At 63.8% G+C, this 22233-nt stretch overlaps 2 protein-coding genes across 7 annotated transcripts; both read right to left on the bottom strand.

Annotated features, from left to right (window-relative positions):
* Positions 1-6043, bottom strand: SRPK3 (SRSF protein kinase 3). Of its 2 annotated transcripts, none has more exons than XM_036887178.2 (15): positions 4552-6043; positions 4350-4480; positions 4051-4159; positions 3864-3951; positions 3474-3561; positions 2896-3002; positions 2649-2814; positions 2521-2546; positions 1858-1990; positions 1526-1765; positions 1334-1434; positions 900-1007; positions 762-831; positions 590-682; positions 1-462 (listed from the first exon to the last, which is right to left on the bottom strand). In XM_036887178.2, the coding sequence occupies exons 1-15, from the start codon at positions 4677-4679 to the stop codon at positions 278-280; spliced, it is 1773 nt and encodes a 590-aa protein (XP_036743073.2). In that variant the 5' UTR covers positions 4680-6043; the 3' UTR covers positions 1-277. The 2 variants fall into 2 exon arrangements, with proteins under 2 accessions (XP_036743073.2, XP_036743074.2); XM_036887179.2 differs by having other exon boundaries at positions 1858-1987.
* A 173-nt stretch (positions 6044-6216) lies between these two features.
* On the bottom strand, positions 6217-21744 carry PLXNB3 (plexin B3). 5 transcript variants are annotated; one of them, XM_057495870.1, is made up of 36 exons: positions 21636-21744; positions 20240-20363; positions 17516-18562; positions 16910-17089; positions 16389-16517; positions 16207-16307; positions 15562-15694; positions 15235-15391; positions 15038-15146; positions 14845-14959; positions 14639-14764; positions 14434-14550; positions 14143-14236; positions 13890-14059; positions 13563-13714; positions 13241-13346; positions 12404-12534; positions 11979-12155; positions 11670-11865; positions 11306-11545; positions 11061-11222; positions 10827-10978; positions 10640-10740; positions 10337-10560; positions 10003-10181; positions 9664-9730; positions 9118-9445; positions 8901-9004; positions 8606-8813; positions 8169-8341; positions 7923-8083; positions 7549-7696; positions 7267-7331; positions 7125-7200; positions 6930-7004; positions 6217-6634 (listed from the first exon to the last, which is right to left on the bottom strand). In XM_057495870.1, the coding sequence occupies exons 3-36, from the start codon at positions 18551-18553 to the stop codon at positions 6530-6532; spliced, it is 5799 nt and encodes a 1932-aa protein (XP_057351853.1). In that variant the 5' UTR covers positions 18554-18562; positions 20240-20363; positions 21636-21744; the 3' UTR covers positions 6217-6529. The 5 variants fall into 5 exon arrangements, 4 of the variants coding, with proteins under 4 accessions (XP_057351853.1, XP_057351851.1, XP_057351854.1 ...); XM_057495868.1 differs by having other exon boundaries at positions 16207-16517; XM_057495871.1 differs by having other exon boundaries at positions 8720-8813; positions 16207-16517.
* Between the last annotated feature and the right edge of the window lie 489 nt (positions 21745-22233).

The following is a 22233-nucleotide window of genomic DNA, read 5'->3' as shown; positions in this document are numbered from 1 at the left end:
TGGTGTTTCAGTTCACACTTTATTAACAAAAGAAACACACGCACTTCCTGCTCAGAGGGCCCTGGTGAGGGCTGGGGGCAGAACAAATGCTGAGAGGTGGACCTGGCCCCAGCCTGTGCCCTCCCGTGGGAGATGGGAGAAAGCTGGCACCCAACAGGGTGGGAGAAGGCAGCTCCCACAAGGTGCTTCCCCTGAAGGCACTGAGAGCTGGTGGGGGTGTGGGAGGAGTTGGGGGTAGGCCCGTCCCGCCCCAGGCTTCCCAGAGTGCGAGCAGGGCCTAGGGGTTGAGCCAAGGGTGCTGGAGGCAGTCGGCTGCGCTGGCCCGCTTTGCAGGGATGTACTCCATCATGGGCAGCAGGAAGGCACTGAACTGCGTGGCCTGCTCCAGGGGCCACTCGTACTTCTCCATGAGGACCTCATACAGGCCCCAGTGCTTGAGGTTGTGGATGTGCCTCAGCTCCCCTGCGGGTAGGCCGGTCAGCCTTAGGTTAGGTTCTGCTGGGAAGGCCTCTGCCCTCCCCCAATTTCAGAACCCAAGGTTCCTGCTGTCCCCGCTACATCCAGGTGGCCCGAGCCTGCTCGACCCTACCTCTCCGGTTGAAAAACTCCCGAGAGTAGCGGCCGGAGAGGGCGAAGGCTGGGGGGATATCTCCCAGAAGCTCCACAATGTGGGCAATGTGGTCTGTGGACAGAGAGGAGGCTGGGAGGCGACCAGGAGGCCAGAGGACCCCAAGGCCAGGCCCAGGGCCTGCCTCCCGTACCCTCATCACGACTGTAGTCTTCTCCAGAGTGAGGCTCAAACAGGTAGTCCCCAGTGGCCAGCTCGAAGGCCTGCAAGCGGGAGAAGGTGAGACTGCCGGCCCATGGGCTGGCCCTGGCCTGGGGCGGCCTAGGCATACCATGCACGCTGTGCTCCAGATGTCAGCTGGGGGCCCGTACTCGGCACCGATCAGCACCTCCACAGCCCGGTACTGCCGCGTCTGGATGTCCTCAGTGAAGTGCTTGTGCTAGAGGCAAGGGGAGCCCTGCGGAGGGGCTGGGGCCATGGCTGGCCTGCCCCCACTGGCCCCCCACTCTGAGCCACGCACCCAAGTTGCTCAGTGGGGCTTGCTCTGAGCTTCAGGGTGCTCGGATATCCAGAGAGGGACTGACCCCTTCCCAGTGGTCCCCCCCACCACTTGCCATGAACCCAGTTCTACTGAATGGTTTGGGCTCAGCCTGGGGTCTGGTCATGTGGATTGCTGGGTGAGCCCCCCTGAAGAAATGGCTGCAGGCCTGTGCCTCCACCCTCACATCAGGGTGCCCAGCTTTGCTCTCCAAAGCCAGCTCCTACCACCCAGCAGGCATTGCCCAGGTCGGCGATCTTGATCTTGATCTTATCTGCATTTTGGGGCTCTAGAGGGTTCACCAGAAGGTTCGAGGCACCAAACGGTGCTGGGGAAGGCAGAGAAGGGACAGAGACTGAGCCAGCCCTGGCCTCCCCGGGCCCTGCCCACCAGCCGCCTGCTGGCCCCAGCTGACTTACCGCTGGGTGACAGGAGGCCCCCCGTCTCTCTCTGGTTGGAGGAGCCGGAGAGGATGGAGCAGGAGGCGGGAGAGAAGAGGGAGCCCGAGAAGCCTGAGGTCCGGGAGCCGGGGCTGAGGCTGCGGTCGTCCCCAGGGGCCGGGGAGGAGGAGGCCGGGGAGGGGCCAGCCCCAGCCCCCCCAGGGTGGCAGCCGGACGAAGACGTAGACCCACTGCCTCCCTCTAGCCTCTTGCCGGAGTCTGGGGAGAAGGGCAGAAGGCAGAGGCAGCGTGAGCGGGCACCCTTGCGGCCTGGCGCCCGCTTGGCAGCCAGGTGCCCCCTGGGCCCTCACCGTCCGCCTGCGCCACCGCCTCCATGGCCTCCAGCCTGTGCAGGTCCCGCAGTCGCTCCTCCAGCAGCCGCTTCTGCTGTTTCCGCTTGCGCCGCATCTTCTTCCTCTTGTTTTTTGACAGCTTACCAGTCTGCTGTTAGAGCCAAGGGAACTCCAGGGTCCCTGTCACCCACTCCCTGACCAGCCCGAGCCTGGCTGTGGCCCACACACCCCACAGGGGACAAGGTCTCTGGGCCCCAGGGCTCCCATGGATGCCAGGACATGGCGCCACCTGCTCCAGCACAGCCCTTGGCACCAGCCCGTCACCCACTTCCCATCTCCTTCCCTGCTTTCCAATCGCCAGAGCCTGAGAGGTTAGGGAGGAGCTGCCAGGCTCATCTCTGACTGTGTGCCCGCCTCTCCTAGAGGCAGCCCTGGTCCCTCCCAGCCCTAGATGCAGTGTCTTTCCACTGAGGCAGTGGTGAGCCCAGCGGCCACCAAGGGCAGTTTGGGGCCTGTGACCCACCCATACCCAGGCTACCCAAGCCACTGGGGAGGTGCCACAGCAGGGGTGCTGAAGAAATGGGGGTCAGGGAACACACACATGGGACCAGAGAAGCTAAGGAGGTAAGCTCTGAGGTGATAGGGAGATGAGGCCCAGGAAAAGAGGGGTGCCTAACTTACCAAGATCTCCTGGGGGGCAGTGCTGACTGGGGGAGCAGACAGGGTGCAGGGGAAGAGAAAGGAACAGAGATTCAGGCAGGGGCTCAGGCTCCCAGGCCCTGTCCTGGCCCCACACCGGCTCTCGGTACCTGTGGAGCGGGATGGAGGTGGTGCCCCTGACTGCTGCCACTCTGTGGCCTCAGTGGCCAGGCGCCTAATGTAGGCGTCCCCCACACACAGCAGGATGTTCTCGGGCTTGATGTCTGTGTGGATGATCTTGCACTTGGTGTGGAGGTAGTCCAGGCCGTGCAGTACCTGGGGAGGGCCTTTCTGAACTTGGCCAGCCCTGCCCAGGCTGCCTCATGATACTCTTCACTCAAGGTATGTGATGCTCACCTGCCTCACGATGCTCTTCACGCAGGGCACGGGCAGGCCCTGGTAGTTGGACTTGATGATCCACTTGAGGAGCTGGTGGCCCAGGACCTCCAGCACCATGCACACGTCTGAGGCCAGGAGTGAAGGGCTGCTGGTGGGCACACAGCTGGGGCACAGGTACTGCCCACCCCCATCTGGTGTGAGGAGCAGTGAGGCCCTGGCAGTGCAGAGCTGGGCCTGGGTTGTCCTGGTGGTCACTGCCATCCAGACATCACTGGTGTCCCTGTCACTCTCAAGTGTGCCAGTTGGGATGGTACATTGTGGTTGTCCTAGGGAGAGGGCACTGGAGGAGCAGAACTGGGCCTACAGGCCAGACCCTCCTGGGCCCAGGGGTGCCAGAGCCTCTGGGCAGCGCCCCCCATGGATAATGAATGCCAGCCTGGTTCCCTACTTCCACCATGCCCGAATACATATCCCCAAGGTGGTGGGGGTATTTCGTAGACTACTGTAACTAGAAGGGAAAAGCCCCCATCACGCAGACCAGCAAACAGGCCTTAGTAGCTGGGATGACGTGCGCTGGCTCAGCCTACAAAGGATACGGACTCCATTAACCCCCGAGATCCTGAAGTCATCGATGAGCTGGACAATGGTCTCTCTTTTGGGGTCACTGGGGTCACTGTCTCGGACCTGGAGCAATAGCCAAGGGGCCACAGGTGGCTCCAACCTGCCCCTCACCCACTGCTCCCCTCAGCAGTCTCTGGTACCCCTGGCCTCCCCACTTCAGCTCCAGCTGGGCCCCACTGGAAGAAAGGCCACCAGCCCCTCCCTCGCGTGCTCTTGCAGGTCGTCCCACTCTGGCCTAGCCATCTGGAGCCTGCCCCTCTGGGAGCCCTGCCCTGCCCCATGGAGCCCCGGCAGGCCTTGCACCCACATTGCCAGGCCCTGGGCAGCTCCTAGGGAGCTGAGAGCCGGTAGGGGAGGCGCCTCACACATTTCAGGAGCTTGATCTCATCCACAGCTGTCTCCGTGTAATGCCCTGCGCTCTTCACCACTTTGAGGGCCACGAAGCGCTTGCGCCTGCAACTCCAAGACCTGTGTCAGCTGCCGGCCTCCACCAGACTCATGGGGCAGGATCTGAGCTGGCACTGGGCCCCGGGGGGCAGAGGGGGCACTCACTGGATGTCCCAGCAGAGCCAAACAGTGGAGAAGTGGCCCCAGCCCAGCTTGCGCACCACGTGGTACCGCCCATTGAACAGGTCTCCAATCCTCACAGGATAGTAGCCGCCTGGGGAAGGGAGCTGATGGAGCATGGTGTGGGGGGAGTGGGGAGGTGTCCCCTTCCCCTGGGCCCCAGGACAGCGCAGTCCTGGTGGCCCCCTGGCCCAGGTGGGCCAGCCTGGGCACGCTCCTTCTCCCAGCTGCCCCGTGCCCCTTAAGTGGCCGTCTAGCCACCTGTGCCCAAGGCCAGGCCTCACCCTTGCAGTAGTCCTTCGGGTCCTCCTGCTCCTCATCGTCGGAGCCCAGCAGCCCCTGCAGCACCCGTGGTGCTGGCGTGGCAGGGGCTAGTTCAGAGCCCGAGGATTCAGGCCCGCAGGAGGCCTGCGAGCTGCGGGCGAGGTGAGCAGGCAGTGAGCGCGCGAGTCACCACAGGCCCCGGGTGCCCAGGCCGAGCCCTACCTGCTGCTGCTGCCACCGCTGTCCCCGCCGCCGCCGCCCGCGCTGGCGCTCATCCCGGCTGCACGGCACCGCAGCTCCTTCTCCCCCCGGGCGGCTGCTCCTGTGGGGCCTGGCCTCGGCCCGAGCATTTATAGCCTCCGCCGCTGATCTCACCCTCCTTTATAAATAGCCTCCCAGCTGCTCTGCTGTGGGCAAGGTATGCAGCGGGGAGGGGGCGGCGCGGTGCCTGCGGCCCCAGAAAGTGCGGCCCCCAGGAAGAGCCCCCCACCACACCCCTCAGGGGTGTGGCATGATCCGGCCCCCACACTGAGGACCCCCACCATCCGGGCCCAAGGGGGACACTCATGCTGGGATGCAGCAGCCGCGTCCCCAGCTAAGCCCCTGCGTCCCAGGTCTGGTGGGGGCAGTACTCCACGGGGATGGGGCAGCAAACCGGTCTCTCCAGGCTGAGTCCCCAAACTGCAGAGCTGGCTGAGGAGATCAGCCACACAAAATGCAGTGGACGCGGGTCCTCAGGCCCAGCCCCCCACTGCTGACCGTGGGCCTAGGGCACCAGCAACACTTCCGGAATGCTCTCTGGCTTTCTGCAGGGTCCTTGTGGCCCTTCCCAAAAGCACTCCTTCCCACTCCCACAGGTACCCCGTTCACTGTCCACTCTCTGCTGGGTTCCCGCTTTTCCCATGGCTCAGCCCTCCGGGCGGGCAAGGAGCCCAGGGCTCTCCTCTCCCTGAGTGTGCCGTCACTGGGGCCTGAGCTGAGGGTAACTTCCCTCTCACTGGAGGTGCCGGGCCCTAGTGGAAGCCTGAGGACCTGACCGCCCAGGACTGCGGCAGTGTGACCCCATGTGGTCTCCCTTCCAGCTCCCTGGGCCTGTCATGCCTTGCTCAGAGTCACCACCAGCATGTGCCATGTGCCCACGCAGGAGGCTCAGGAAGCTGTCTGCCCTGGCCCTGCCCTTGGGGAGTCCTCTAGTGGGAAGCAAACAAGCCCACAGCTCTAGCAGGCTGGTGACAGAGGGGCGTCCAGGTCAGGCAGAGAGCCCTCCAGAGCCTGTGACCCTAGGGCTGTATCTGAGGGACCAGGAAGAGTCAGGTCCCCAGAAACGGGGTGAGTGGGGAAGCCTTCAGGGGGGTGCAGGGCCCTAGCTGGGGTGTGGCCAGCCACAGGATAGGCTGCAGACCTCTGTGGCCAGCCTTGGCTGTAGATGGGCCAGCGCTGGGGCAGTGGAGGGGAGGCCTTGGGCAGCCGAGGGGCCCCACCAGGACAGAGCCTCTTGCCATGAGGGTGGGGTTCCAGCAAACGCTCATGGCGGCAAATGCTTCTCTTTAGGTCCCTCTGGCTGCCCCTAGGAGGGGGGAGGTCACCTGGGGACTGTCAGGAAGTCAGAAAAAAGCAGAGGGACCTTGGCAGTGACTGTGCTTAGCCCAAGATGGCAGATACTTGGTCCTGTGTCCCTGTGCCAGGGAAGAACTGGCAGGTGGGGTGGGCATAGATTGGGATGGAAGGGCCAGGGGAGGTGAGGGGAGAAAGGAAAGCAAGGCCTGGGGGTGCCTGATGACCCCTCTTTTCCTCAGGCAATGGAAGTCACAGCCATGGGGCCAAGGGGAGGGTTGTGCAAGGGAGCATGGAGTAGGTTTGAAGGGGAAGCAGGGGCTGGGGGTTGGGTTTTTTCGTAAAAAGATGTATTTCTATTTTATTTCCAGATGTGATTCTCTGCAAGCAAATAAATACAGTGGCAGGGTGGGGAGGGGTAAGGATTGCTATAAATTAGAAAGAAGCCCAGGTCAGGGAAGGAAGAGCAGGCTGTGGGAGAGGCTGCACGGAGCCTCCTGGGGGGCGACCCCCTCCCACTCACAGCTGGCCCCTCCTTGGTTGCTGGTTCAATGCGGGGGTCATAAGGCACTGTGGCGGCAGGTCCTCCTGGCTGCTGTCCAGCCCGGTGGGCATGGGGTTCCCGCTGTGAGGGTGACCTGTGAGCTCACAGGTCAGTCACCTTGTTTTCCACCAGGGCAGCGATCTGCTGCAGGCGGCAGGCCAGCTGCATCTTCTGGCCCACAGGATCCGCCTCCAGGGCACTGATGATCTGCCAGGACAGAGGAAGGCCCCGTGCCTCAAGTTCTAGCCCTCTGCCCGCTGGCCCCGGGGGCCACCGAGCCCTGCCCTGCTTCCATCTCAGCAGTGGCTTGGGGATCCGGTGGGGGCTGTCCTGGGCTTCCCTCAAGACTCTGGACACAAGGCAAACCCCATCCCTAACCTGGGCCCTTCCTTCCCTCTGCCCAGATTGGGTCTGGACACCTCCTCCCACCCCCAGGGATGTTCCCGGGGCTTCCCTCTGGGCTCGGGTGTGCCTCTTGCCCCTGGAGTGTCCCAGGCCTCACCTGGTCATAATACCTATGGATGTGCTTGTAGAGTTCTTGCAGAGCTTCCAGGCAGTGGGGAGCAGAGGTGTAGTTCTACGGGCAGCACATGGGGGTATGAGGCCCTAGCCAGGGCCTCAAGCCCCAAGCTTGCCCACCCTGCTTGCCCCCACCCCCAAACGTGGAGAGAGGGACATCCCCTGGCCTGTGCCTCACCCCAGAGAGCTCGGCCAGAGCCGAGTTCATCTCCTGGTAGCTCGCTGGGGAGCTCTGGCGAACGTCACAGTAATATCTGGAGGAGGGGACATAGTTAGGAGCCGGCAGCACCCACACCCAGCCGTGACACCCCGACACCTACCTCTCCACCATCTGCTTGTAGCGAGGGATCTCCCGGGCGTAGAGCAGTTTGTTCACTGGGGAGTCCTGCTCCAGGTAGGGGTGGGGGTGGGGGTGAGCCGAGAGGTGGGGGAGCTCCAGACCTGTCACCCTGACTGCACCACCAGTGCCCCATCCTCTGGGCCTCCAGACCCCCATTATGCACCTCCCGGCCCCCAAGGGCTTTATGCCGAGCCCCCGTGGCAGCCCCCATAAGCCTTTCTCCTCAAGTCCCCGGCTGCTGCACAGGCGGCTCTGCCCTTACCCGGCCCACTTTATGCTCCGAGACACTGCAGGAGTCCATGAAGGTCTGCGCAATGACCGCCAGGATGGCATCCACGTTGTCCGACACCCGCACGTCAAAGATGAGTTGTGGGTTCTTCAGGGTGTTTACCCAGAACCGCAACAGTAGGCTGGGGACACAGGCAGGCCATGAGCGTGAGGCTTGGCTAGTCTGGCACATGCCATCAGCCTGGGGCCCAGCCCTGAGGCCCAGAGGGAGCTGTCCTTGGAGTCTGTGCTGGGAGTGGCCAGAAATCCAGGTTGGATGCAGCCAAGCTTGGGTTCCTGTCCTGGTCCTGCCACCCCTCAGGGACTCCATGTCCCATCTGCATGGGGGCAGGGGCGGCGGGAAGGCACCTGTTAGTCTTCCAGATGTGTAAGGTCTCTGGGTCCTCAATGCCATGCTTCTCTGCCAACTCATCCAGGAAGTCAAACAGGTACTTGACAGCAATGGGCACAGGTCGATTCACACTGAGGATGGCCTGGAAGGCGTCATCCACAAACTTCTGCAGTGTGCCCTGTAAGGCCGGGGAGGGGGCTATATGTGGGGCCCTCGAGGCCTCTCAGGAGCACCCCCTCTCCCCACCTCCTAGCCGCACCGACCTTCATGGAAAGCAAGCGGGTGAGGTAGATTTCTGGAATGGCCTTGGCCTGTGCCCGCTCCCGCTCCCGCAGGCTGCCACGCCGCACCTTGGCCCCTTCTGGCTCCTCGGTGGCTCTCACCAGGTGCCAGAGGTGGACACCGCCCTCCTCACTGTCCTCCAGCATGGGGATGTCTGAGGGCACAGATGCCCAGCCTCAGTCCTGTGCCCCTGCCCCAATCCTACACCACTGACTGGGGACACCTAGCCCGCTGCCAGGCAGGGTGGGTCGGGGTGGGGAGAGCTGAGGGAAGCAGGGAAGGAGAGATATGGAGAGGACGGTGGCAGTCCAGACCCTTGCCTAACCCAACACCCCATGGTCTAGACAATTCCCAAGCAGGACATGCTGCTGCCCTCGTGTGCCCCAGGCCCTTGGCTCAGCCTGGAGCTTTGGCTTGCCTGCTGGCAAGGTGCTGGGGAGACCTAGGCAAGGCCGATGGCATGACCAGGACTCCTGCCTGCCCGCCTCAAGCTCCTGGGGGCAGATGCGTGCCTCTGGGCCATGGGACTCACTCTCCCCCAAGGGGCAGCTCTGGGCCAGGCTCTGGGAGATGGCACCTCCATTGTGCAGCTGGGGGATGAGCCCCACTGTGGCTCCATCGGGAACCTGGTGGGGAGGTGAGCAGAGGCTGGGCTCCTTCCCTGGCTGACTCCCAGGTGGAGGCCTGCCCCCCAGCCCCACCCCACCTGGCACCTTGTAGTGTTGTAGGGTGTTGAGTCTCTTCCAGTGGTTCTGGGTCACTGAGGTCAGGTCCTCATCTGACAGGGTTAGATGGCCAGCCAAGCCTGACCGCCACTCTGGGAAGACCCAGGGAAATCGGTTACCCACAGCCGTTCCCAAGTCCCTCCGAGTTGAGCATCTACAGGTGGAAATCCATCCAGGTGGGGAGTTAGCGGGTGGGCTCTCTCACCGAGATCTAGGGCATGCACTGAGGGCCTCAGGGAGAAGGGGGTGCCCTTGTAGACTTGGTCCAACACCTTCTCCTTGACCTGGGTGATGGTGTCTGTGTCGAGCACCCGGGCAGGCACACGCTGCACCACACTGCTCCCTGTGGCCCCAGCAGCCTCTGGGCCCGCCAGCACCATCAGTGTCAGGGGCCGGAACTCCACGTCCTCCCGCAGCAAGCGGCTGTTGTTCAGGGTCCTTTTCGCCTTGCCAGTCACGGCATCCACAGGGCCCTTGTCCACCTGGTACTGGATGGCCCGAAGGAGCATGTACAGTGGCTCACCAGCCACCTCCTGCAACCATCAGGACAGGCTAGTGTTGGCCAGGGGACTGGTGGGTCATGTGAGGCTTTGAGGGGGTGGGGGGTGGGGTGGGAGTGGGGGGGACAGTGCCTCACACCCAACTCCCCTTCACCATGTCCTCACACCCAAGGCCCCCGGGGGAATTTGGGCCCAGGTGGAAGCTCCTAAGTAGAGTGGGAGGAGAAGGTGCTACCCAGCGTGCCCCTCACCCTCAGGAAGGCATAGAGACAGATGGACAGCCAGTTGGTGAGCAGCTTTTCCACCATGGTCTCCGTTCTGTAGGGAGTAGACCCCAGGTCAGAGATGGGATGCTTCAGGGCTGCCCTTTCCCTGGCCGAGGTGGCCAGCTGAGGGAGGGCAGACCTTTTCCACCTGTCAGTCCTTTGTGCCCAGGTCCCTGGTAAGGATGCCCATGTACTTCCCTACTAGGGGCTTCTGTCCTAGCCGACCTTCTGGGCTTCTGGCCCTGCCCATCCCAGAATATCAGGGGAAGCTCAGTGGGGAGCCACCACCCCTGCTGCCAGGGCCGTGGTCAGGCCAAGGCGAACCTGCGCAGCATGAGCTTGGGATTCTTGTGCACATAATGGGCGGCCAGGTCACCAAGCAGCGTCCTCATGATGTCAGTCAGATACTCAAGCTTGCTGTGCAGTGCCAGGGACAGCAGAGAAGCCACGTGGCAGCGGTCCCGTTGGGAGAAGCTGGGCTGCTCCTCCAGGGTGTGGACAAGCTAGGAAGGCACAGGAGGGTGCTGGCACTCACCCTAGGAAGCTCCAGGCCCCCCCGTCCTCCCACCACTGTGCCCCTACCTGCTTCCGGCCTAGCCTATGCCCAGCTCCATCTCCTTGCCCCCAGAGGCCCCCTGCCTGCCTGCATGGCCCTCACCGTGAGGAGGAAGAGCTTGCTGTTGAGCAGGTTGGAGAGCTGTGTGAGGCCCTGGCACAGAGGGGCACGGCAGCCCTCTTCCCCAGGCCCCTCGAATGTGGGCTGCAGCGGGCAGCTGCCATGCCCAGGGAAGAAGACACGCTCAGCATATGTGCGGTAATCCAGGAAGGGGATTCCACTGGCCTCCAGGTCACTGCTGAGGTCTGTCATCTCGGTCATCAGGTCTGTAAGCCAGGAGCCAGCAAGGTGTGCGCTCAGGCCCAGGCGGACTCGCCGCCGCCCTCCCCACTGCCCACTCCCCACCTGTGAACTCCTTGCGGCACTGGTCCCCCACGCCAATCTCCAGGTTCTCCAGCTGGACCAGAACCTTCTGGTAGTCCCGCAAGGCCTGCTTGCTCTTGTGCCTACAACCCAGGAACCAGATGTCAGCCACAGGTCCGGGCCCGCCTGGGCCAAGGTCAGCAAGCCAGGACAGGAAGGGGCTGCTCACCTGTACATGAGGGTGAGGAGGAGCACAGCAGCAATCAGCACGGCAGTGCCTATGCCCAGGCCCACCTGGGCCTCCACAGGGAAGGCGGAGAGCACAGGCTCAGCCTCGTACTGGACAGGGCCCAGGTCCAGCCGCACGTTGCCCATCTGTACCTAGGGTGGGGGCAGGGTTCCTGAGCAAAGGCCTTCCGTGCCCCGCCACCCACACAGCCGCGCACCTAGAGCCCAGCCTCACCACGAACCGAGGCAGGGTGCTGGAACCATTGGCGGGTTGTGGTGCCTGTGGAGGCGGCTCGCAGTACAGGTGGGTGAGTGTGAGTGTCTTTACCAGGCACTCTCCGTTGCCGATGTGCACGCGCACCTCCTCCTTGCTGATCCCCAGGCTGAGGCCCTCGCCCTGGCAGACAGACCGGGCGCCTGAGCCAGCCCACCTGGGTTGTGAGTCACTGGCTGCACAGAGCTGGCTGGCAGAGCCCTCACCTCCACGTCCAGGACGTTGCCTGGCTTGAGGCGATAAGGGCGGGCAGGCCCCTCGCGGCTAAGGGGGACGAGGCGGGGGTTGGGCTGGTACAGGAAGTCCTGGCCCCCATTGGTGCTGGCAAAGTCCACGTGCATGTTGTCTAGAGTGAAGAAGACCCTCAGGGGGCGTGCCCCATCCAGCACGGCGGGGCTCTGGCACAGGAGGAGGCTGGACGAGTTGACGGAGCAGATGGTGGAGCACTGCCAGGCGGCCGGGACGGGAAGGAGGAGTGAGTGCCCCTGCTCGCTCCCAGGGGCACACTGGCCTGCCCTGCCCCCCTCTCTGGGCACAGCCAGCCCCGCCGCCTGCTGGTGGGGGCCTCACCTGCAGCAAGCCCCCCCCAAGCTGCACACAAGCCCGGGGAGCTGCAGTGGGAGCGCCGCAGCTCCTCCTTGGACTTGGGTTCCAGGATAGGGTCCCTGCAGCCTGCATCGCTTCCTCGGCTTCCAGCCACACAGACAGCAGGGGCTGCTGCACCACGTCCAGGCCCGTGCCTCTGACTCGAATCAGCCGCCCACCCCTGTGTCAGGATAATAGTCAGCAGGGGCATGGGGGTGAGCAGCCTGGTCCAGCCCCACCTCCCCACCTCCCTGGCAGGGTGCCCAGGCTGCCCTGGGTGGGCTGGGTCCTCACCCCCGGAAGCTGACGCTTGGCTCCGCCACCACCAGCTGGGGGTTGGCAGTATAGCGGAAGGGGCTGGTGAGCAGTGTGCGCTGGGCATGGCCAAAGACCACACGGACCACCGCCTCTCCTGGGTTGGCCTGGGGCATGGTGTGGCACACAATGGCCTCCGGACACACTGGCTCCTGTCTGCAGGTGGGGTGGGGTCTGGTAGCTTCGCTTTGGCCCAGGCACCCAAGAGAACTGACTTGCCTCCCTCCGATGAGAACAGAGACCACCACGAGTAGGCACAGCAACCATTTCTCTTGGACTTTGACACGGCCTCCGGGAGCCCTGTGTTCACCTCCCTCATTGTGCACAAGAGGACCCCGAGACCCGCAGGGACAGCCTCCAGCAAACAGCAGCCAGGCAGGGACCAGGGAGAAAGGGCTACTCACATAGGGCAGGGCTGGCTGCCCACAAAGGCGCTGATGTTGCCTCCTGTCTGGAGGTGCTGTCCCCAGATGGTGAGCTGGGTGCCTCCTGCCAGGGGGCCCCACTGGGGGCTCAGGCTCAGCAGGACGGGGTCCTGGGGAACAAGGCAAGCTGGGGCAGGCATGGCAGCCCAGCCTGGAGCTTCCTTCCCTCAGTTCCAGTTCCCAAGGCACTTGGGCTCTGTCTCCTGGGCCATAGCCGACCATGCCCTCCTTCTGGAAGCCCTGCAGCTCTCCTTCCAGCTGCCCTACGTGGCCAGGGGCACTGTGCCTCAGGATGGCAGCCTCCTCTTCCAGCGCAGCTTGCACCTCCCAGGCCCCCTGAGCTCTCAAGCCTGAGATCCACTCGCCTCCTTTGGGTACCACACATGCCAAGCAGAACTCCGGATGCAAAGCTGCCCCTGACCGCTACTGCTTCTGGCCTGGGCTTCCTCAGCCCCGCAGGCCTGAGGGCTCGGGCTAATACCTGGAGGGAACCCTGCTCTCCCCTGTCCCCCTGCCTGCTGACAGCCAGGCCTGCAGCAACTCCCAGCAGCTCCTTGGCCCAGACTGGCCCACCCGTCTGTCTGTCTGCCCAGCATGCTTGCTGCTTCTGTTGCCCTCCTCCCTCCGGGACAGCTGCCTGCCTCCTGCTGCTGGCCTGAATGATGACTCAGATAACATGGCCTCCCTCATGGACGTGCAGCCATGCTTCTTGCTACCCTTAGGTCAAGTTTGAAAACTTCACATAGACGTCCATGCCTTCTTGCTCCTCCCTCCTACTGCCCCCTGTGTGGGGACCACCCTTGGGTGCGCACTGACCTGGTAGGTGAAGTGCTGGGTTGAGATACCCGGTGGCCGATTCTCAATGGCCACTTGGATTGGCCCCGTGGTGCCACTGGGGGCAGGAGATGTCACACACACAATCCTGAGGAGCAGAGGCTCAGTAGCCAGTTAGGGCCCCTGTGGGCCAGGCCCTCCCTCTGTGGGAGCCATGCACTGCCCAACACCCCTCTCACTGCCAGCTCCCCACCCTTCCCCTCGCCTAGCTCATCTTTGGTGCATCTGACCCAGGCACACATTTCTTCTCTCTGGGTGGCAAGTCTCTGTGGGCCTCCCCAGGAGGGCTGCCAGGATGTCTCACCGGGCAGAGATGCGGTAGAGAAAGGGGTCAGGGCTGCAGGGCCGGCCAGCCACACTCACGGCACCCTGCACATCGGCAAAGTCCCGGCCCAGGTTGGAGCCCAGGATGGTGAGGGCCAAGCCACCCTCAGGGGGGCCAGTCAGGGGCTCAATCTGCAGCAGAGAAGGCTGGTGATGGTATTCCCCCAAACCCTCAGCCACTGTGCAGTGCGGGCTGCCCAGCCAGCAGCCAGCCTGAGTGGGCAGGTTGCTAGGGCTTGGGGGCCAGACGCAGGGCAGATGGGAGAAGGTGGGAGGCTGAGGCCAGGGCAGGAGGCTGTGGGCTCACCGTGTCAATGCTGGGTGTGGGACACAGCAGCTGCACTGTCCTGGGTGGGCACAGCGGCCCGTAGCGACAGGTGGGCTGGTTGTGGCTGCACCACACGCAGCCCAGACTCCTATTGGCTGCCTGGCAGTGGCTGCAGTCAGGGTGGCCCGCAGCGCAGTCATACAGGGTCACTAGGGAAGGTCGGGCAGCATAGTGAGGCACCTCCCTTCTGCCACATGCCCTCCCCTGCCACCTGGGCCACCCCCAAGCTCACCATGAAGAGTCTGTGCGTTGTCTAGTCGCTGGCCCTCACCCCGGGTGACATAGATGGGCACAGGGAGCTCCCGCTGGGCCATGGAGGGGTGGAACTGTGGGTGGAAGGTGGGGTCAGACACTGTGCCGTGCCCACAGCTCCCACCAGACTGCAAGCCTGGGGTAGTGACAGGGTGAAGAAGGCAAGCCCCTGAGGGCCTGGCACAAGCTAGGAGGCCGGGTCGCATTTGGGGGTGTCCAAGGGCTGCAGAAGGTATCCAGGGGCAGGTGAGGCTGTGGGGTGGCCACATACCTGATGGGCTTGGCAGTAGATGAGGCCCGCATCCCCAACCGTCTCTTCTAGGGAGGCTGGCAGCCTCTGCAGTTCTCCAGGCAGCTCCAGCCAGCAGTGGTAGGAGCCAGGCAGGCCCTAGGGGTGGACACTGTCAGGACCCTGGACACTATTAGTCATCCTCTCCCTGCCCCAGTCCTTGTCCCCTGGCCACCAGATCGCTCACTCGGAAATGCTGAAGGTTCCTCACACGCAGGGCCAAACGGCTCTCCCAGGCCACGGGAACCAGGGGAGGACCTACCAGGCCTTCGACCCGGGGACAAGCCCCTGGGCCACGCACCTGGGTGTGCACCTGGGGAAAGGGAAGCCCCTCAGTCCTTCAGAGGCCAAAGGGCCTGGGGGGCTGTGCAGCAGCTGTGGGGGCTCACCCACCTCCTGGGCACTGTAGATGGTCCTCTCGCCCTCGGGGCAGTGCTCTCCGTATGTGCAGCAGCTGCTCTGCGGGCACCAGTGGCACCGCCAGAGGCTGCCCACGCAAGCTCGGCACCTGGAAGGGTAGGGGCTGCTCAATCTGGGTACCACCTGGGCTTGCCATTCCTAGCCAGCAGGCAGGCCTGGCACTCACGGGGCAGCTGCTCCCAAGGCCTGGACAGCACTGCAGTCATAGAAGGAGAAGTCAGTGACAGCGACGGCCACATCCTCAAACATCAGGGCCAGGGACAAGGTGATGTGGTCTGGGAGGGGACAGCGGTGGTAGGGCAGGTCATGTGGGTCCTGCCCCTCCAGCTCCTGCCCTGGCCACCTGCCCCAGAGGCCCCTCACCTGTGCCTGGAGGGTTAAGTGGCAGCTGGTCTTGGGGAGGGGTGACACAGGCCACGTGGGACCCTTCCACGTGAGCTAAGCTGTCATAGTCCCCAAAGGCGCAATGTAGGTATTCGTCTGTGGCCAAGGTGGGCAGCCGGGAGACAGACAAAGTAACCTGGGACACATGCGAGGAAAACAGAGCAGGCAGGGGCTTCTTGGGAGACCTACCTTGCCAAGGGAGGTGCAGCCAGGGCAGATGAAGGTGAGAGTAGAGGCTGTGGGCAGAGAGGGAGATGGCAGCAGTGTGAAGGCAGCGCCCACAGGCAGGCGGGGGTCGTGCCTCACCTGGCCCTGCTCCTGGCGGGGGTGGTGGGTGGGCAGCAGGCTCTGGATGTGAGGGCAGTGGCTGTTCTCCTCACAGCTCCACAGCCACCGGTTGGGCTGTGCTGCCTGCCCGCACTGGGCCTTGCGGGTACACCTGTGGGATGGGGGCCTGTTGGGTCACCGTGTGGCTCTCAGGCTTCCCAGGTGACTGGTGATAAGGGGGTTGGGAGGGTGGCCCAGCTGGTCCATGTTGAGAGAAGAAGGGGCCAAGTGCTTAGGGCTTTGCGGCCACGGTGTGGGATTTGGCCTTGGCTGTGAGAGGGGCAGCTGTTGCTACCGCGGGGAGGCATGTGGGTCTGAGTTAGCAGTGACCTAAGGGGTTCCTGGGCTGCTGTGCTGAGCGGGGCCTGGAGGGGCGCTGGGAGAGGTGACACGGGCCCAGCCTGAGGTGGGGCTGGGAGTGAGAAGGGAGTGGTATTGGGAAGGGGGTGCCAGCCAGATTCCCGGTTGAGCAGGGTGGCACAGGATGGGGGAACTCAGCAGTGGCTCTCATGTCTCCAGTTCAGGGAGCCAAGCTGGCTTCCCAACAGGCCCGAGCAGCTTCCAGGTGGCCTCTGGGCCCACACCTTCTCTGGACCCAAGCCTGGGCGCAGGCCCCATGCTCACCTGCCCTGGAGGACACACCAGCCACATAGTGGGTCCCGGGCCTGGAGGCAACTGGTACAGTCAGAGAACTGGGGGCAGGCTGCCACGGGCACCCGGTCCACCTGGATGGGCAGCAGGGAACAGAGGTGGCGGGTATGGGCCCTGAGACCGCATGTGCCCAGCCCCCCTGGGACTGCCTTCACCTGCTGAGCTGTAAGAACGTAGAGGTGGTTGCCGCTGCCATCCACCAGCAGATCCCGGCTGACGGCCGAGCCCGGAGGCCCCACTTGCTGGGAATGGTATACCTGGCCTTGGGAGCCGTTGAGAAAGACCTTGCGGGATGACAAGGACAGGGCTGGCTGAAGTGAGGTCACACACGGGGCATCCTCCCAGCTGGAACTCCCAGGAGACACCCGACCGTGCAGAGCCAGGGTGCACAGGAGACCAGCCTACCCACGTCTCCCCTAGTCAGCATCACCCAGCTGCAGTGGCAGAGCCACTGGGGGTAAAGCCCTCAGGGGCCAGGGGTAGGAGCACAGCTGTAGTGAGACAAGCAGGTCATGAGGAGGCAAGAGTTGGCTTCAGAGAGACTTCTGGGCCCAGGCTGGCTCTGACGATGAAGCACTGCTGGTCCCACTCCCATGCCACTCCTGCCCACCTTGACCATCAGGTCCCATTACTGACTGAACAAGTCGGGCAGCCCCCTCCTTCGTTGGGTGCTCACCTTGTGCAGCTGGCCCTGGGTGTCCCCCAGGAAGGCTATCGTGTACCCATCTGCCTGGAGGGCTGCAACGGCACTGATGGGCTGCCCAAGCCTCAGCAGGGGCCTGGCCTCCAGGGGCTGGCGCCCAGCAATGGGGCTGGGGGTGTGCTCATCACCACAGGGGTATGACTCGGGGGAGTCCTGGATGGGCAGGGAGGGGAGAATCAGTTTCCAGAAAAGGAGAGGTACCTTCCCTGGGCCCAGAGCTACAGTCTGAGGGGGACAGCCAGGCAGCCAGTGAGAAGAGAGCAAGGTAGGCTAGAGGGCAGGGCCAGGGCATCCTTGGGACCCAGGGCAGAATGATGGCACTGCAGACAGGGAGACTTGGACACTGAGCCACACCCTCCTTGACATCCTCTAAGCAAGATGTCACAGGCGATGGTCCCGGGAGAGCTTCCAGCCATGGCACCCCCTGCTCTGGGCTGAGAGACACAGCAGGTCCAAGGATGGATAGTGACAAAGTCAGGCCCGACAAGTAGCAAGAGCAGGTCAGAGCTGCTGCCAAAACTTGGTGCACAAAACCTAAGTTGACATGACAGGTTTGGGGCCAAGGGCCCAGCTACTCACAGGGGGCAAAGTGACGCAGCGAGACGTGACACCATACTCCACGGTGGCCTCCTCCTTGCCGCTGGGGCTCCGGCCACCTGCCGTGTAGCAAAGGCGCCGGGCCTCCTCCATGCTCCCGTGCAGCTCAGCCAGGGGAAAGGCACACAGGGCCGCCTGTGCCCCCCTTGGGCCTGCGGCAAATGTCCCCAGCAAGGCGCCGGGGGTGAGGAAGGCCGCCTGGATGAGGCCCTGGCCCTGGCAGGTGAGAGGCACCTCCACGTACGAGTAAAGGTTGGCATCCCCCAGACAGACTCGGGCCACATAGGAGTGGTACTCTGCCTGTGCCCGGGCCCCACGGCGGCAGAAGACAAAGTAGGCGAACTGAGTGTCAGCAAAGGCCCCCACATAGCTGTTGTTGTAGTCGGAGAAGTCACCCACCACAAGGCGGCCCAGACCCTCGCTGGAGAAGGGCTGAGGTCCTGCCAGCTGGCGCACAGTCAGGGGCGGCACCCCTCCCGACAGCTTGCCTGCCAGGCCTCTGGCCACCAGCAGGAGGTCACGGCCTGGCGCAGGCACTACCAGGCCCACCGTGGCCACTCCTGCGTTATTGGCGGCCACAAACTGCCCATCACCAGGGTCCTCGGCCTGGTATAGCACCTTGGCCACATCCTCAAGGCTTCGCTTTTCACACACGCCCTGCCGTACCTGCCCGCAGGCCACCAGCTCCCGGGCCCGGCTGCTTACCAGCAGCAGCTGGTTGGCATTGTTGGTGAGCCGGGCTTGTGGGCACTCAGCTGGGTCGTGGAAAGGCACACAGTCAGGGCTGTCGAAGACAGGGCCAGTGACAGCCATAGACTTGAGCTGCAGCTGGGGGCTGAGCTGGAAGAGGCGGTTTACAGCACCAACGTAGAGCGTGCCTTGGCCTGGTGCCAGTGCCAAGCGGTTGAAGGTGGTGTTGGGTGCAGAGAAGTGATGGGCCTGGGTCAAGGGCAGCACTGGGCACAGCAGCTGCAGCAGCATGAGCAGGACGTGTGGGCTGAAGGGAGGCCAGGGAGCCATCACAGGTACCTGGGGGAGAGCCATGCACGTGAGGCATGGCAGGAGGGGGCACTGCCACGCTACTCCAGCCGGGCCCAGGACGCAGAGGAGATGGAAACAGGAAAGAGAGCACCAGAGGGAGAGAAGAATCGAGAAGATATTCAGACATAGAAAGGGAGAGAATGACAGACAGGTAGAGAGAGGGAGGCCTAAAGCAGGGACAGAGAGCAGAGAGAGACAGGGAGAGAGGGACTAAGGAAAGGGGCACAGAGAGGACAGAAAGAGAAACTGTCTGTGAGGCAGAGAGCAGGTGGGGTGGGGGCACACGCACGCAAGGGCAAGGAAAGAATTTCTTTCATCTTCTACTTTGTATGCTTACTGAATGGGGGCGGATCCTGAAAAGCGAGAAGAACACAGACAGAAGGGCTCTGAGTGACAGAGGGGCAGTGACAGAGGGGAAACTTCGGAGGAGAGGGCAGGGGGGCGGTGGGGAGAGAGAGGAGGGCTGGTGGAGAGGTGGGGGGCACCAGGTGAGGGGGAGAGGGGGCAGGAGGGTGAGGACAGGGCAGAAGGGGATTCTCTGCCTGCTGCCTAGACAAGGGAGACGGCAAGGGGACAAGAAGAGTAAGGGGTGGCACACAGCACAAGGGACAGTAAGGGGAGGGAGACCCCATCAGGAAGAGAAAACTTGCCCTATGCAGCCGGGGCCAATGTGGAGGGAGAAGAGAGAGCCAGGGAGAGACTGAGGCAGCGGGAGAACTGCGGGCCAATCCCTATCAAAACCCTGGCACTGCCTGCCCCGGGCAGAGGAGAGCAGAGTCAGGCCACAGAGGGCTGGAGGGCCATAGCCCAGCTGGGGCCGGTGACAGCAGGGCTAGGGGAGAGCTGAGAGCCAGCCAGAGGGGCTGAGGGAGGCATGGAGGGGCAACAGAGGGTGCAGGGGTGAGAGGAGGCCTGACTCAGAGGGATGCAGAAGAGGGGAACCGGGATAAGGAGGAGCCCACCCTACGCACTCAGAGCCCACTTGGAGCCCAGACTGCAGATGGTTTCCATGCACCTGGTGGGAGCCCCGAGCCTCTGGAGAAGGCTCTGAGTGGGGGTCCTGCCGTGTCCCCTGACCCGCCTCCCAGCCACGAGCCATTAGCAACAGCCCTCGCCCAACAGCCTCAGGCCCCAGTTGGCTGTCTAGGTGACCAGGTGAGACAGACACAAAGAGATGCCATGCCCAGCATTGCCCTCCCTCCTCCTGACCTGGGGCTCAGAGCCACAGAGAAGGGGAGAGAAGCTGGGTGCTAAGTTGAGCCAGGGTCCCACATAGCTGGACATGTAGGCACGTGCCAGCCAGGAGTGGGTCTGTGGCCACTCAGCACCCAACAGCCTGCCAACAGATACATAGCGTGTGCACTGATGGGCATACCCGCCGAGGGCAGAGCCCTGAGGAAGGACCCAGAGCCCCTTATCTCAGGAACACAGACAGGAAGGTTGGGCCTGGGTTGCACGGGAGGGTGGCTGGAGGGAGGTGGGTGGACAGGGCATTTCCTGTAGACCCGGATATCGGCAGTGTCTGAGGGTGTGGGGGAGGGGGTAGAGGGACTGCAGCTGGGCAGTGTGGCACACTGGAGCCCCATGCCCAGCCCCCCCTGCTTCATATTACCTGTCCTGCCCCTGCCAGGGCCATCTCTGGGAGCATGGCACCCAGGCACTTACCGCTGAGAAGGGGAGCAGCAGAAGGGCCCTCCCAGTGGCGTGGCACCCACGGAGGCACGTCTCCTCGCTTCAGCTGCCCCAGGGCAGTGGTGACGGGCACAAGACAGCCGTGGGGGGCATTGCCCTGAGTGGGAGGGGGACAGTCAAGGCTTAGCCCCATTCACACTGCTCCCGGGGTGGGGGGAAGGGAGGCCAGGGGGCCAAGGGCCTGGCAGCAGGGCTCCACCACAGCTGGCAGCTTAGTCACTAGTGGCCGGGCCGAGGCAGCCCTGCCTCCACCCCAACAATGCCCCCTCTGTCCAGAGGCCCCGGCCAGGGACCCACTCTCTGGTGCTCTTCCCCACACCCGGGCTGTTCTGGCCAGGGGGCTCCCTGCCACTCCCCGCCCCCAGAGAGACACCCCCTGGGATCTGGGGGCAAAGGGACATGAGACCCGCACAGCCAGCTCCGCCCTGCTCTGTGCCGGCAGGAGCAGCTGGGTCTCTGTGAAGGGTGCAGGGTAGGCCATGGAGCCCCCATGGGAGGGTCAGGGCACCGAGCCCCTGCAAACCAGCCTCAGCCTTGGTAGCCTTGGTGCCCGGCTGAAGTGCCAGTCCCAGCCCTCAATGCCTGTCTTTGTCCAGGCTGGGGGCAGGGGAGACACTGACAAAGCCAGGCCCGGAGACCTCCCCCACCCCCCCGGCCGGGGGGCAGATGACCCAGCCCCCACCCCCACCAGGGACTAGCAGTCGTGCCAGGTACAGCATGGTAGTAGCGGGCACTGCCAGCAGTGGATGCACAGGAGGGGGTGGGGGCATGGTCCCCGGGAACCCAGCCCTTAGCCTTCAGGCATGGCAACTGCTTGCCATCTGGGTCCCCTCCCCCTCCTGAACGGGAAAGGGATGGGGAAGGGAGTGGCTGCTGGCAGCTGGCTCCGCTGCCATCCTCTCAGGGCACCACCTGCACACCAAGCTGGCAGAGCTGCGGCCCTGAGCCATGGCCCAGGGGCAGTGCGCTGAGGCTGGGGTCCCCGCCTTCTCCACTGTGGGCGGCGGCGGCGGTGGCGGGGCCGCCACCTGGCCAGGCCGGTTGGGTGGCTGTGGGGGCGGGGAGCCTGATGAGCAGCCTCCCTACCCTGTGCCCTTTCCCCGGACCCCACTAGTTCTCCCTTTTGGGGGACAGAAGTCCCAGGTCTTACCTTTCAGCTCCAGTGGAGCCCCCTCGGGGAGCACCGAGCCCCTAGGCATCAGGAGGTGTCAGCAAGGCTAGACCAGGCGCCTGAGGGCCTTTGCCCGATCCGTCTAGTCAGCCCTGCGCACCCCTGGCTTCTCCCGGTCTCCACCGGGCCCCAAGTCGGCGCCCCCTGACCCAAAAGCCCCTGCACCCCGCGCCCTTGCCAGTCCCAGCTCCTGCCTACCTGGGGCCGAGGAGCAGCCGGCAGTGCCAGGAGTGTGCCCCTGCTGAGCCCCAGCCTCCCTCCCGACAACGCAATTGCGCCCAACGCGACTCATCCAGGCAGGTTGGCCCCACAGTCCAGCCCCTCCCGGCCCGCCCCTTTGCCCCACGGCGCAGGGCAGGGCGCTGCTGCCCCCTGCTGGCCTTAGTGGGCATGGCGGAGGGCGGGCCACGGGCACCTGGGGAGCAGGTAAGAGCAGGGCAGTGCCTTCCCACTGGATGCCTACTAGGTGCCAGGCTTGGGCCTATCACTGGCACTGCTCAGTGACAAAGCCCACTGCTGGTTGTCTCAAGAGCCTCCCAGGTCTCAGGGGCTGAACTACTTGCCAACAGATAAGCCTCACTGCCAGGAGAGCCCACCACCAAGGAGAGGGAGTCAAGTCCAGGGGCGCTCAGGGCATCAGGGAGAGTGTCACAGAGGAAAGGAGATTTAAGCTACTACTGTTGATGTCCTCCTGACATACCAGGGCTGCTGTAGGTGTTCTGTGTATATTAACTCAGTCCTTCCCACAACTCCAGAAGAGGTTATAGTGATTTCCCCTGATTCACAGGTGGGGAAA

The sequence above is a fragment of the Manis pentadactyla genome, chromosome X (genome assembly GCF_030020395.1).
Source record: "Manis pentadactyla isolate mManPen7 chromosome X, mManPen7.hap1, whole genome shotgun sequence".
Classification (NCBI taxonomy): Eukaryota; Metazoa; Chordata; class Mammalia; order Pholidota; family Manidae; genus Manis; species Manis pentadactyla.
Note: the sequence above shows the minus strand (reverse complement) of the source record. Positions and strands in the feature narration are given on the sequence as shown.